Source organism: Pogoniulus pusillus, chromosome 13 (genome assembly GCF_015220805.1).
Source record: "Pogoniulus pusillus isolate bPogPus1 chromosome 13, bPogPus1.pri, whole genome shotgun sequence".
NCBI classification, from domain to species: domain Eukaryota; kingdom Metazoa; phylum Chordata; class Aves; order Piciformes; family Lybiidae; genus Pogoniulus; species Pogoniulus pusillus.
In genome coordinates this window covers 23437449-23451533 of record NC_087276.1, presented here as the reverse complement: position 1 = coordinate 23451533, position 14085 = coordinate 23437449, and the positions used below count along the sequence as shown (strand labels likewise).

The following is a 14085-nucleotide window of genomic DNA, read 5'->3' as shown; positions in this document are numbered from 1 at the left end:
AGGTCATACTAAGTCAGAGCAGGATTGCTCTTATCAGAGAGGGCTTTGTGCAAACGTTTTGGCAAAATCAGCTTTAAACGCAGGAGGAGCTGAGAACAAGGCAGGGGCTCCACCTTACGAGGAGGGAAGTGAGTTTAAAAGTACTCAGTGGCCTCCTGAAACACATCCCTGGAGAGGGACTGTTTGCAAAGGCCTGCAGCAACAGGACGAGGGCAATGGTTTGAAATGAGAGCAGTGCAGATTTAGATTGGATGTGAGGAACAAGTTCTGCACCATGAAGGTGCTGGAACACTGCAACAGGTTGCCCAGGGAGGTAACTGAGGCTCCATCCATGAAACTGTTTGAGGTGAGGCTGGACAAGGCTCTGAGCAGATGGAGGATGTCCCTGCTGAGTGCAGTGGGGGTTGGACTGGATGACCTTTTGAGGTCCCTTTCAACCCAAACCATTCTGTAATTCTATGATCTTCCACTCCTCTCATCTTGCTAACCTCCTTCAGATGGAATGACTCTTGAAATGTGGGTGAGTGTTTTGGGTTGGGTTTTTTTTTGTGTCAGTGCCAGATTAGCATCCAAATCCCTAAAATAATTGGATAAAGGGAAACAGAATCTGCTACTTTCTTTCAACCACTGCTTTTTTTTCCCCCTGGTAGTTGAAAGCAGAGTGAAGGTATTTGAAAAACATTTCCTTCTGGCCAGGGTCACCTAGGCTTCATTTTTTCTTGTGTGTGTGCTAATGGGTGTGGAAAAACAAGATGAAAGCAAGCACAATTGTTATTGAATACATTTTTTTTTGGCTGTTGCTTTCATGTGCTTTTTAGTCCTACCAAGTCATCCTGGAGTGGTAGGGCTGTCTCTGCTACTGAGCTGGGTTAATGTTCCGGTCTAAGAAGTAAAAACATTGCAGTATTTTATTTGTTGAGGTCTGCACAATGTCCTTTCATGTGTAGGCAGGATTATGACATGCTTTTCCTTATAGTTTTTTAGAGGGGGGAGGAGGAAATGTCTTCTTGGGAATGCTAAAGAAAAGAATTAGCTTGTTGGGAGGTCTGAGAATACCCCCAGTAGTCAAATGTTCTGTTAAGGGACTATTTATTAATGACTTGGATCTCAGAAGAAGGTTAGTGTTGGGCAGGGTGTAGGTAGCAGCACATCAAGCAAACAGGCTGTAGGTGACTGCAGCTGCTCTTGAAGCTGCCCAAATGCAGCCATTGATTAGCTGATCAGCAGCAGATCAGGGGTTCCTTAAGTTCTGTAGACTGTTTACATCATTCTAAAGCACACTCACAAGAAGACATTTTTCCAGGGCAAAGCTGCTGAAGAGAAAAGCTTCCAGACTGCTTGTCAGCAGCACAGCTCTCTCTCTATGTGATCTGGATTGTATAAATAGTAAGGAGGAACCACCCAACCATAAATGTGGATCTGGTTTAGTGTGTGAAAAGTGTCTCAGAGGCACTCAGCAGTGCTCAGTGCTGGCTAAACCAGGTCAACTGGTTGCTCAGAAAACCTGGGACAGGTTTAACTTGAGCTGGGATGAAGGAGCTCTAGGAAATGCTTTTCCTCATTTGGGATGCACTCCACCCCTGAAGCCAGGTTCACAAATGGAAAAGAGACTTCTCCTGGGGACACACATACAAGGACAGTCCAGGCTTAAGTTGACAAGGTGTGGGAACACATGCAAAACACTGTCGTGCACTAACCCATGCAATGTCCATTAGAGGAGATACTGCTCATGCGAGGCTAAGGGCAGTGAGCAGGGGTGTGCAGGAGGAACAGGCCAGCTTCTGCTCTTGCAATGCTGCTGCTGGGTGAGGACAGTCCCATGAAGGCAGAAGGGTTGCAGCAGGGGGAAAGCAGTGAAAGAAGAGCCACACAGCTGCACTGCAGCTCTGACCTGCTCCAAGCAGGACATTAGACATAAGAAGGAAGCTCTTTACAATGAGAGTAGTGAAACACTGGAACAGGTTGCTTGGAGATGTGGTGGAGGCTCCCTCCTTGGAGACATTCAAGGTCAAACCTGATAGGGCCCTGAGCAACCTGATCTAGTTGGAGAGATTCTGTTGTCCTTGCTCACTGCAGGGGGGATTGGAAAAGATGACCTTTGAGGGTCCCTTCCAGCCCAACGCATTCTGTGCGATTCTCAGAGCCCCAAGCTCTGCTGGGTCATTGCACAGTCCCAGTCCCTTTAGGAACAGTTTCACTTCAGCCCACAGCACAGCAAGTGGCTCTGGCTTCCTCTCAGCTAAGACAGACATTTTCATCTCTTAGTGAGACTACACTATGTTATTTCCCCCACTTTGGGTGCAAGCATTCACTGCATACACCTAGTGCCGCAGCCTGCTCAGCCAGAGGCGTGGGGGCTGCAGGAGATCCCATGTGAGCAGAACAGTGGGGACAGCAAGCAGGAGGCCTAATGCATCATCCATTACAGCAGGCAACAAGCAACCTGTGCCTGGTGTCTCCAGGAAAATGGTTTGTGGGATAAGACTCCCATCAACCAACCAGCAGACTTCTATCAAACACAGCCAAGCATCCCTTCAGCTGCAGGAGATGGCTTGAGTTGGGAACAGTGCAGGAGGGGAAAGGAGAAACCATCACACATAAGCAAAAGGAAGACCACAGACCTTCTTCTCTCCCACTTCTAGCTCTTGGCTAATGCTTGACTCTCACCTCTCTGCAGAGCATTTAAACTCCTTTGCTTGTAATTCTGCTGACATGGAAATTAATGAAGCACTGTCTGCTAGCTTAAAAGCATTTAGGTTGGCATTACAATTGCTAGCTACAACTCCTCCATTATTCTCCTCTGCATGAAACATTAGAAAGCCCTAATGGGTTTATATGCATGCTTGGCACAGAGGAGCTCTGTACCTGCAGCTGCCTGGAAAAATAAGCAAAGATGTTTTGATAAGTCCCTAGTTGGAGGTACAAAACACTCAAGTATGCAGTGCCCAAATTCTTAGTTACAGCTCAGATGTTTCTGCTGGCTGTGGAACTGAGGGGATGGACTAGCATAAGTACCACTGTGTGGTGCCCACCATTGCTCACCCCTAGGGAGGAAGGCTCTGAAAGCATCTCTGCTGGGTCTTCAATAAAAACTGGACTCTTTCTACAATGCCCAGGGGCTCAGCACTGTGTTGGGAAGTGCCTCAGAGAAGCATGGCAGTGTTTGTGCTCCTCTGGAACAAAGCAGAAAGCAGGACAAAGGATTGTTGATGATGATTCCACTACTGAGGGAGAGGATTCTGCCCTTCTCCTCCATTCTGCTGAGACCTCACCTGCAATGCTGGGGCCAGCTCTGGAGTCCTCAGCATGGCAGAGATGCCTTGGGCACTGTGGTAAAGGGTTGGACTTGATGATCTGTGAGGTCTCTTCCAACCTTGGTGATACTGTGATACTGTGATACTGTGACCTGTTGGTGTGGGGCTAGAGGAGGCCACAGTAGTGATGGGAGGGCTGGAAGCCCCCTGCTGTGAGGCCAGGCTGAGTTGGGGGTGTTCAGCCTGGAGAAGAGAAGGCTGCAGGGAGATCTTCTGGTGGCCTTTCAGTACTTAGAGGGAGTCTGTGAGAGAAATGGGGAAGGACTCTTTAGCAGGGCCTGTTGTGACAACACAAGGGGTGATGGCTTAATCTAAAAAGAGGAAGTTTGGAGTAGAGAGAGAGAAGACATCTTTTACATGGAGGGTCGTAAGACCCTGTCCCAGGTTGCCCAGAGAAGTGGTGGATGCCCCAGTCCCTGGACTCATTCCAGGTGAGGTTGTCTGGGGCTGTGAGTAACCTGCTCTACTTGCAGATGTCCCTGTTGACTGCAGGGGGATTGCAGAAGAGAACTGGATGTTAGGGGGAAGTTCTCTGGATGTTAGGAGGAAGTTCTTCACAGAGAGTGATTTCCCATTGGAATGGGCTGCCCAGGGGGGTGGTGGAGTCACTGTGCCTGGAGGTGTTCAAGAGAAGGCTGGATGAGGCACTTAGTGCCATGGTCTAGTTGACTGGCTAGGGCTGGGGGATAGGTTGGACTGGATGATGTTGGAAGTCTCTTTCAACCTGCTTGATTCTATGAACTTTAATGGTCCCATCCAGCCCAAACCAGCCTGACATTCTATGATTTACCTTTTCTGCCTTCTCAGGCTTTGGGCTCTTCCCAGTGACTTGGTGACACTGCTGGCATGCACCCTCTCCTCCCTAGCTGGGGCCTCCCTGGGATTTTTTCAGGTACTTCCAGCTTTTCCTGCACTGCTTTTGGCACACAGTGTCACCCAGCCCCTGTTGCAGCCTTTGAAGCCCTGAGCACTGCCTACATTTGACCTGACACTGTGTCCTGCTCCATGGGCTGCTGGCTTCATCACAGACACAGCCGGGCTGGCTTTGGCCCCGGCTCCCAATCGAGCCAATCTTGTGTTTTTCATCAGAAACTTTCATCTGGGGAGGCTGCTTTTGGTCTCTGTCTTCTGAAAACCTCATTAAAGGCTTAGGAGCTGCAGGATTATTCAATTACTCTACACTTATTTACATAGCAGATGTAGTAGATGGAGGCAGTGCCTGTCTCAGAAAAATGTGCTGGTTTATCTTGACTGCCTTCCCATGAGAGAAAAAGACACTGTGCCACCCTTGCCTTTAAAGCCAAGAGAGCCAATGGCATCCTGGCCTGGGTCAGGAACAGTATGGCCAGAAGGACAAGGGAGGTTATTCTGCCCTTGTACTCAGCACTGGTCAGGCCACAGCTTGAGTGCTGTGTCCAGTTCTGGGCTCCTCAATTCAAGAGAGATGTTGAGGTGCTGGAAGGTGTCCAGAGAAGGGCAACAAAGCTGGTGAGGGGCCTGGAACACAAACCCTATGAGGAGAGGATGAGGGAGCTGGGGGTGTGCAGCCTGCAGAAGAGAAGACTCAGGGCAGAGCTCATTGCTGTCTACAACTACCTGAAGGGAGGCTGTAGCCAGCTGAGGTTGGTTTCTTCTGCCAGGCAAGCAGCAACAGAACAAAGGGACACAGTCTCAAGTTGTGCCAAGGGAGGTCTAGGCTGGATGTTAGGAAGAAGTTGTTGGCAGAGAGAGTGATTGGCATTGGAATGGGCTGCCCAGGGAGGTTGTGGAGTTGCCATCCCTGGAGGTGTTGAAGCAAAGCCTGGATGAGGCACTTAGTGCCATGGTCTGGTTGATTGTCTAGAGCTGGGTGCTAGGTTGGACTGGATGATCTTGGAGGTCTCTTCCAACCTGGCTGATTCTATGATTCTAAGTGCATTTCTATGGTGTGTTCAAGTCCAGCCCCCTGCTCTCTTTTGTCCTGTGAGCAGAGTTAATTGGTGGGCCCAGTACCTTCTTCCAGTGCTAGCCCTGTGGCTGGTGCTGGGTTGTGATGTTGGGACCATGAGCTCTGTTGCTGGTGCATTGAGTGATGCTTGTCACAGGACACACTGACAAGGGGCATGAGGTGCCACCCTGACCCAGTCCCTTCGAAGGACTAGCCCTCAGGTGGGAGACAAGAAGATTTGTGGAAAGGTTTGAAGTGGTGTTTGGCAGCAGAGGTATGAGCTGAGAGGGACCTCTCTGACAGGAGACAGCAGAGGTGTGGGCTGAGAGGGACGTCCCTGACAGGAGACAGCAGAGGTGTGGGCTGAGAGGGACCTCCCTGACAGGAGACAGCAGAGGTGTGGGCTGAGAGGGACCTCCCTGACAGGAGACAGCAGAGGTGTGGGCTTAGAGGGACCTCCCTGAAAGGTTCCTGAAAGGCCTGAAGAGTACTCCTAAAGCAGACATGTGATGCTTTATCTTCCCACCTGCACAGGGTCTGATGAAGGAGAGGTGTCCTGCTGCATGGCTGTCCCCACTATGCAGCAATGCAAGGCACAAATGATAGGACAAGAGGAAATGGCCTCAAATTGCACTAGGGGAGGTTTAGGTTGGACACAAAGAGCAAATCCTTCCCTGAAAGGCTTGTCAACCCCTAGAACAGGCTGCCTAGAGCAGTGCTGGAGTCCCCATCCCTGGAGGGATTGAAAAGCTGTGTAGATGTGGTGCTGAGTGACACAGCTTAGGGGAGACCTGGTAGAGCTGGGTTAATGGTTGGGCTCAATTATCTTAAAGGTTCTTTCCAACCTAAAGGACTCTATTGCTCTATTCAGTCTCTCTGCCAGGCTCACAGCTCTGTACAGAGGGTCCAAATCCTGGATCCAGTCTGCAGAGCCTAATCCAGGCATAGGTTTATTGCATCTAGCAGAGGTTTACCCCATTTCCAGGCCTGAGCCCAAGCCCACCTCTCAGTGGTGTGTTTCTGTGCATGTAGGCACCTGCAGATCCCAAAGACCTCAGCACACAGAAACACACACAGGGCTGCTACACACAGAGGACATTGCAGACAGGACACACAGATGTGATGCCAGGCATACAGGACAAGTCTAGATGGGTGGGCATTGCTCAGATGGTACATGTTGGCTATGCTGGATTTTGCTCTTGTTAACAGCCCTAATTCTGCCTCCTCTTATGATCTCTTCAGGCCAAGTGCTAGAAACTGAAGTAAAAGCAAAGCTCTCTGCTGGGCTTCCCAAGATAGTCTCCTTGCTCCTCCAAAGAATCACTGATCTGTGCCCACCCTGCCCATAGGGACTGGCTTCTCACCCATTCCTCCATGAGTATGGCACAGAGCTCCAGGGTCACAGGATGTCAGGGGCTGGAAGGTACCCAAAGAGATCATCAAGTCCAATCCCCCTGCCAGAGCAGGACCATAGAATCTAGCTCAGGTCACACAGGAATGCATCCAGACAGGCCTTGAAAGTCTCCAGAGAAGGAGACTCCACAACCTCTCTGGGGAGCCTGTTCCTGTGCTCTGTGACACTGACAGTAAAGAAGTTCCCTCTTGTGTTGAGCTGGAACCTCCTGTGTTGCAGCTTCCATCCACTGCTCCTTGTCCTATACAGGGAGCAAGTGAGCAGAGCCTGTCCCCCACTCTTGACCCCCAGCCCTCAGATAGTTACAGACATTTATCAAATCCCCTCTCAGTCTTCTCTTCTCCAGACTAAGCAGCCCCAGGTCCCTCAGCCTCTCCTCATCAGGCAGTGCTCCAGTCCCATAATCATCCTCATAGCCCTCTGCTGGACCCTCTCCAGCAGATCCCTGTCCCTCTTAAACTGGGGAGCCCAAAACTGAACACAGTACTCAAGATGGGGTCTCACCAGGACAGAGCAGAGGCAGAGAACCTCCCTTGATCTGCTGGACACACTCTTAATGTGCCCCAGGATCCCATTGTCCATCCCAGGATCCCAGGGTCCACAGAAAGCTGACCACCCTGTTGTCCCTGGGCAGCATCCCACTCTTGCACATGCACACAGACATCCCCCCCCACCCCCTCCAACCCTGCAACAGACACTGCCACGCACGGCACCAACCACAGCTTGCATCTTTCTGAGTCTGCCACATTTGTTTTTCACCGAATCCATCATCTTCTAATTTACCCAGGAGGTGAAAACCTGAGAACTTCTCAAGAAACATCTGTTAAAAGGTAAACAGCAAACTTCCAGAACGTGCCTCTGCTGTTTGATTTCACCTCGTTAATGCTCCCCGTGCTGAACAGGCACAGGTAGAGCCACATGATCTGAGGTAACCTGAAAGCCCAGCACATGGCCAAGCATTTAGCCTCTCAGATGCTGCATTGGACTTGATTACCATCCAGAAAGCTGTCCTCCTCCTCCTCCTCCTGCCGCCTGTGTGTTACAGCCCCCATCTGTGCAATGCCTGGGTCTGTGTCTGAAATATCTCCTTGACTTTCTCCTCGGAGATAGCTGGATAAAGAGGGGCAATGCAGCAGTGTCCATCACTTTGACAGGGCCTGGCTCTTTTTGGTGTCTAAGCAGCGAGCTGCAGACAGGCTCGTAATGAGATTTACTTACTAATCAGGAACAGCAACCGGCTGTGGTTAAGCTCCCTCCTTACCTGTGCCTCAGCCTGTTTTCTCTAAGGATGCTTGATGTTCCTTGTAAATAAGCTTCCCCCCCCTTCATATAAACCTTCAGGTTATCTAAATGTCTTCTTGGGTGAGCACACTGGGGGTAGAAATACTGCACAAGCAGGAGGACTCTTGGGAACACAAAACTGATTTCTCTCACTGCCCTGGAAATGTTGCCTTTGGGATTTCCACTTCTAATCCTAGCTGGAACCTCAAACTCAAGCACCAAAATGGGAAATGAAATTGCATTTGAAGTCTTCTAAATCTCTGAAGAGATTCAATGTCTGCTTGCCCCTGGCTAGTCTGGTCTGGTTTTCATTTCAACCCAGCTTCTTAACTCACAACTGCTGACATGAAATGGGCTTGGCCTTCACTCTGGTGCCAGGTCAGTCAGTCATCAAGGTCCTGTGGAGACCACAGTGCAGACATTTAGTGCTGAGGTCTCCCATGGCTCTAATAAACTGGACTGTAAAAGCAGAAGAGGAAGTGGAAAAGATACAGCTGTCTGCTTTGACCCAAGTGTGGAGAGATGGAGGAAATTGGCTGGAAGTCCTACTAGCACAGCTTCTGATTGCTGTGTCCTTAGAGCCAGGCAAAACATATTTGATATACCTGCAGTTTTCCCAGCTGAAAATGGCTATCTATGGCTTGATGTTTGGAAGACAGCAAACCACTGTCACATTGAGATATTAGGTCCTTCCAGGAGATGGCACAGGGCAGCACAATGCTAGGCAAAGAGCTGCAGGGCTGCTGTTAAAAATGAGGCCAGAAACACTCAAGTCTTATCCCTGACTAAGCTCATCTTGGATTGCAGTGGCCAAGCCATGTTCCTTCGCTTCTGCAAAATGCTTGCCAGCATCTAATGCAGGCTGTCCATGGTCACTAAAGCTGGCTGGGAAGCTGGAAAGGCTGGTTTCCTGGGAGTAGCCACCAGATGCTATTGTCAGCTAGTCCCTGCTGGAGCCTGCCAAGGAGCAGTGGAAGTGAGAATGAATCCATGAGAACCTTTGGGAGGTTTGGGTCAGGAAAGGAGAACAAGCTCAGGTGTTTCTCTGGTCTGCCTTGATGGCCCCTGCTAGATCCACTAAGAAGCAGATTCCAGCTAAAGGCCTTCTGTGGCACCCTAATGGCCCTGCATCTGGCCAGTGTTTCCATGTTTGCAAGGACAAAGTGGGTCCCAGCACATTGTTGAGCAGCGAAGGGCTCCCCCAGCCTCTTCTGGACAAGCGTCTCTTGTAATGGACATCTTCCAAAGAAGAACTTGCTGGACGGGCCCCATCTCGAGGCTCCGTTCCTCTCCCCAGGGCTCATGCCCTCATGCAACATGTTTGGGGCATGCGGGGCCATGCGCTAGGACTCTAAAAAGCATCACAACTACTTTGTCTAAGAAAAGAAGTAAGAAACCAAACCACCACCATCGTCAGATGCAAGCGGCACATTAAGCCACAGGGCCACCCTCGGGGCTGCCCTTCAGCCACGCAGTCGGTTAAGCATTGCAGCTGTTTACTCACTGCATCCCTCACGGCACCACGAGCTCCTGCTTGGTGCTTGGGACACCTTGGCCTTGGAGAGCACGATAGAAGCCACTGCTTGGGGGAGGATTTTCTCCCCAGCCAAGTAAACAGGTAATGCTTTACATCAGGCTCGTGATGGACAATTCCGAGGCGTAGACAACCCGAGGCTTAAGGTACCGCCAAAGAGGTAACGAAGCAAAACAACCTCTCCAATCCCATGGAAACAAAACCAAAGGAAAATGAAAATCTTGCTTTGGGAGCAGGCAGGGCTCAGAAAGATTTTGGTTTGTAACACAGTCTACCGACCAGACAGGTATATCTCCTTACTCCTGCGCTTTTTCTCCAAGCGTCTCAGCCGCTTCTCCTCGCGCCGCCGAGCCTCCTCTGCCTCCTGGTGCTGTCGGCACTTGTGAAAGTTCTCCACCACTACCCCCACAAACATGTTGAGCACGAAGAAGCTGACGATGAGCAGGAAGGAGATGAAGTAGAGAAGCATCCAAGGGTTATGGTTCTGGATGGGCTGGTAAGGTGGGGAATTAAAAACAAGAGAGAGGAGAAGCAGCACAGACAAGATGTGTGATAAGTCAGGGTACTTGGCACTCTGTAGTAACATGACAGCACAGCCCACTTTTGTGGGGAGCAGGAGAGGGCTGGGAGGAGTTATGAGATCTTTCCCAAAGCAGTTTCACAGAACCACAGAATGATAAGAGTTGGAAGGGACCTCTGGAGATTATCAAGTCCAACTCCCCTGCTAGAGCATGTTCACCCAGAGCAGGTTGCACAGGAATGCATCCAGGTGGATTTTGAATGACTCCAAAAATGGAGACTCCACTACCTCTCTGGGCAGCCTGTTCCAGTGCTCTACCACTCTCAAATTAAAGAAGTTCCTCCTTGTGTTTAGGTGGAACTTCCTATTTCTTCTCACCCACTTTCTCACTGCCTGTAACTTTGCTTTTGTTTTAAAACTCACCCTGGCCTCCATCAGCTGCCTTACAGGACTAAATCATTTTGGTGCTTAGTTCAGACAGCTCAAGATAATTCTCAGTGGATGTGAATTATCCCATCTGTGAGATCATTTGAGTTAAAGATAGGCTCCATATCTCTATATATAGATATAGATATAGATATAGATATATAGATGTGGGCTTATGGTTAATGTTTCTTAGTTGTTATGGTTATGTACAAAAGCAGGAGGAGAAAATCCAAGTACAAAGTGTTTACTGTAGCTACAATGAGGTACTGCTTATCTGAGACTCTTGATTTGTCTTTGCAAATGCCACTTAAGACACAAACTTAAGGTCTCTTTCAAGACATTCCTGGTCGATTCCCATCTTGTGGGAGTTTATCCTTGCCCACCATGCCTCCTGTGAATGCTGCAGTGTAATGGCACAGTCACCCTCCTCACACACCATCTAATTTAGAGGGCATGGTGGTGTTGAGTTGATGGCTGGACTTGATGATCTTAGAGGTCATTCCCAACCTCAATGACTCTATGATTCTATAATTCTATGGTAATCACAATCTCCAGCAGTGCTTCTTTGTGGACTACATGGGCCACCAGCCAATATAGAGTGGAAAATGGAAAATTTTGGCAGCCCAGAAGGCAGTCAGGGCCTCAAGAAGGTCAAATAGCTCTACTCCTTGATGGGACTTCAAAACCACCAGTGGCACCCAGGCATGAGACTTCTGAAAGCAACATATCTGGGCTCTGCAGTACATTTACCTGTTGGTCAATACCGACGGCATCCAAGCCATCGTACATGATGTTCACCCAGCCATCCTTAGAGGAGAGGACAAATAAGGACATGAGGGCCTATAAGATAACAAACAGAGAAGCATTTTACCCCCCAGGAAAGAAATCAACAATAGACAATGCTCAGCAAAACCAATCCACAGCTCATAACACATCTTCTGGCTTGGGCCTGGTGGAGACATGAAGCATACTGTGGCTTGATTTTACCTGTTTGTCCTGGAAGGATAATAGGTCTAAAGCATGTCCTGGCTTGTCCCACCCTTCTGCTGATGAAGGAAGCAAGGGTGGGAGAAAAATAAAGGCTTAGGCCATTATATCCCCTCCCAAAGTGATAAACAGGTACTCACAGGTGTTTAGGTACTTGTCGGTGTCTTGCCCACATAAGGGTGAGCAAGCCCTGGGTTCATCTAATGTGGTCAGTTTGGCAAATGCCATTTTGATTGGTGAATCTCTGTGGCCAAAGGAGCCATTGCACTTGGGCAAGTAAATTGAGCTAAGTTGCAATCAGTTGAGCTGCTTCTGCCTGGCTGCCTCTGCCTCACTGCTCTTGGACAACATGCACTGCTCTACCTCATGCTTCAGACCAGCTTAGCTCTGGTATTTTGGGCTTGAACTACCTGGAAACTTAAGTGCCTCAAGTTTCTCAGGAGAAGGCATTTAAGTGCCTCACAACATGGCAAGAAGTGCCACCAACATGGTGCTCTCTGCACATCTGCAAGAGATGCTGCCTGCGCCTCTGCAAACCTCCCTGCCAAGAGGAACCAGGATCAGGTCAGAGATTGTCTGCCTCTTTGCCAGCACCCTGAGGAAGATCTAGAAGCCTCTCAATAGCTGAGCAGTTCCAACACTGCCACAAAGGAGGCAGGGACTATCTGGAAATTTCTACTCCACCACAGTGAGTAGCACAGACTTTCCCTAGGGCTCCAGGCTGCCTGTTTGCAAGTGAGGCAAAGGGATTTTGTGGTTAAACTTCTCCAGTTTTTCTGATTCTCCTAAATGAATGAATTGCCCATAAGCATCCTTGGGAAGGTTTTCCTGGCCATATTAGAAGCCAAATTTAACTCATTTGTATTTAGTTGTGGGTGAGGCTTTCCAGAAATAAAATTAACTACATATTTTATGATTCCTACCTTGCTAACTGCCCCAACTAAATCACTGTTATCATATCTGGCTTAAAAGTAAACTGACTGCGAAAGTTAAGGTCCATGCATGAGGAACTGCAGGCAAAATCAGTGCCTTTAAGACAACACTGTCCACTAAACAAAGGATTTAATAACCCTAGGAAGTCTGGCTGCAAGAGGTTAAGAGGTCACCTCTTCCATTTCTACCCAGTTAGGAGTGTATCTGGCTCTGACCAGCCTGATCTGGGGTGTCTCTGCTCACGCATAAAAGGTTAACCCTTCTGGGGGGAGTGGTCTTGACCCTGACCCCAGGTCCTCTGGACCCCTCCCCAGGTCCAAACACTACCAGGTGTGGTGGTAAGCTTGCTCCCACTTCCCAAGACCCTCTAAAAACCAGAGGAGCTTCCTGTTTCTCTATTGCCCTGCCTTCCTGCTTGCCAGCATCACCGTCCTGTTCCCTGCTTCTCTTTGTTTTACCACGTGGCCATAACCCACGAGGCAGACAAAACCATTGCCATCAAATCTGGTTGTATTTACATGTTTTGTATCTTGTTTTCCCTTCTCTGTACCTTGTGTAACTTCCCTACCTCAAATACCTTTTATTTATTGTTAAAGTTTTGCTTAACTTCCAAATCAAAGTGAGACTATTTATTTGGGTGTACTTTACCTTCTCCTCTCTACATCTAATTCCTTTTCTTCGGGAAGGAAGGGGGAAGAGGTAAAGGCATCCTATAAGTTGTTATTGGTTCTACTAACTATATTTGAGCCTCTGGGAAATTTAAACTAGAACCGAGACACCCTGGCAGGGGGTTTGGAACTAGATGATCCTTGTGGTCCCTCCCAACCTCGACTCATTCTATGATTCATGGAAACTTCCTGTGATGGAGGTTCCACACCCCTCTTCAAGGACTGCATTTTAAGTATTCATCCATTAAAAGCTGGAACAGGAAGCAAATGCCTGTGCTGAGGACTTTACCTGTCCCAGGTTGTCAAAATTGTACTTCCTGCGAACCCATCTGTAGTGAGCGTTAGCGCAGTCTGCCTTCGTGGTGATGTTCTTCACATCAGGCCCATCACAGTAGTAGAACTTGCCTTTGAAAAGCTGCATTTGAGAAGCAACAAAAAGAAGAAAACAAACCAAAGAAGATGCAGCTTTGAATAGTCTGAGCCCTGATTTATCTTTCGTTCCCCTACTGGAGTTGTCAAGTGCCGATGCCTTCATTTTCCTTTCCTTACAGCTGCCTAATGCACAGGGCAGGAGAACAGCTCTGGTGGCTCCTGATGACCTTCCAAGGAGCATGTGCCAAGCTCATCACAGAAGGCCTGGCTCTTCTTTCTTAACTTTCTTTCTTGACCTGAGCTAGATTGCAGGGGGGGGTTGGACTGGATGATCTCTTTGGGTCCCTTCCAACCCCTGAGATCCTGTGAGCCTGTGAACACCTAACTGCAGTCTTCCTTTGCAGAGATTTAAGCTGATTACTTCCACCCAAACCCCAAATGGTTACAAAAGCAGCTTCTCTTTTGCAGCAGTCACTTGCAGGTGACCGTGGTGAAGGAAATACTCTACCTGGACTCCTAAAATTCCAAAGATAATGAAGAATGCACAGCAGATGAGAACAATATTCCCAATAGGCCTCAAGGAGGAGATCAAGGTTTCCACCACCAGCTTCAGACCTGGAGCTCTGCTGATGACTCTGGGGAAAAAGAAAACAAACCAAAAGGCAAAACAAGAAAGCTTTTTAATTTGTATGCATGCCCTGTTATCACC

General features: G+C 48.9%; 1 protein-coding gene across 2 annotated transcripts in view; it reads right to left on the bottom strand.

Annotated features, from left to right (window-relative positions):
* Nucleotides 1-14085, bottom strand: part of LOC135180782 (voltage-dependent T-type calcium channel subunit alpha-1H-like) — a 171001-nt gene that overhangs the window by 34320 nt on the left and 122596 nt on the right. The window contains exons 20-23 of one of the 2 annotated variants that reach the window (XM_064153524.1): nucleotides 13885-14011; nucleotides 13294-13419; nucleotides 11167-11256; nucleotides 9771-9963 (exon numbers count right to left, since the gene is read on the bottom strand). In XM_064153524.1, the coding sequence (XP_064009594.1) occupies nucleotides 9771-9963; nucleotides 11167-11256; nucleotides 13294-13419; nucleotides 13885-14011 (536 nt within the window). Of the gene's footprint in view, nucleotides 1-9749; nucleotides 9964-11166; nucleotides 11257-13293; nucleotides 13420-13884; nucleotides 14012-14085 lie in introns of both variants that reach the window. The other variant, XM_064153525.1, reaches the window with a different exon arrangement.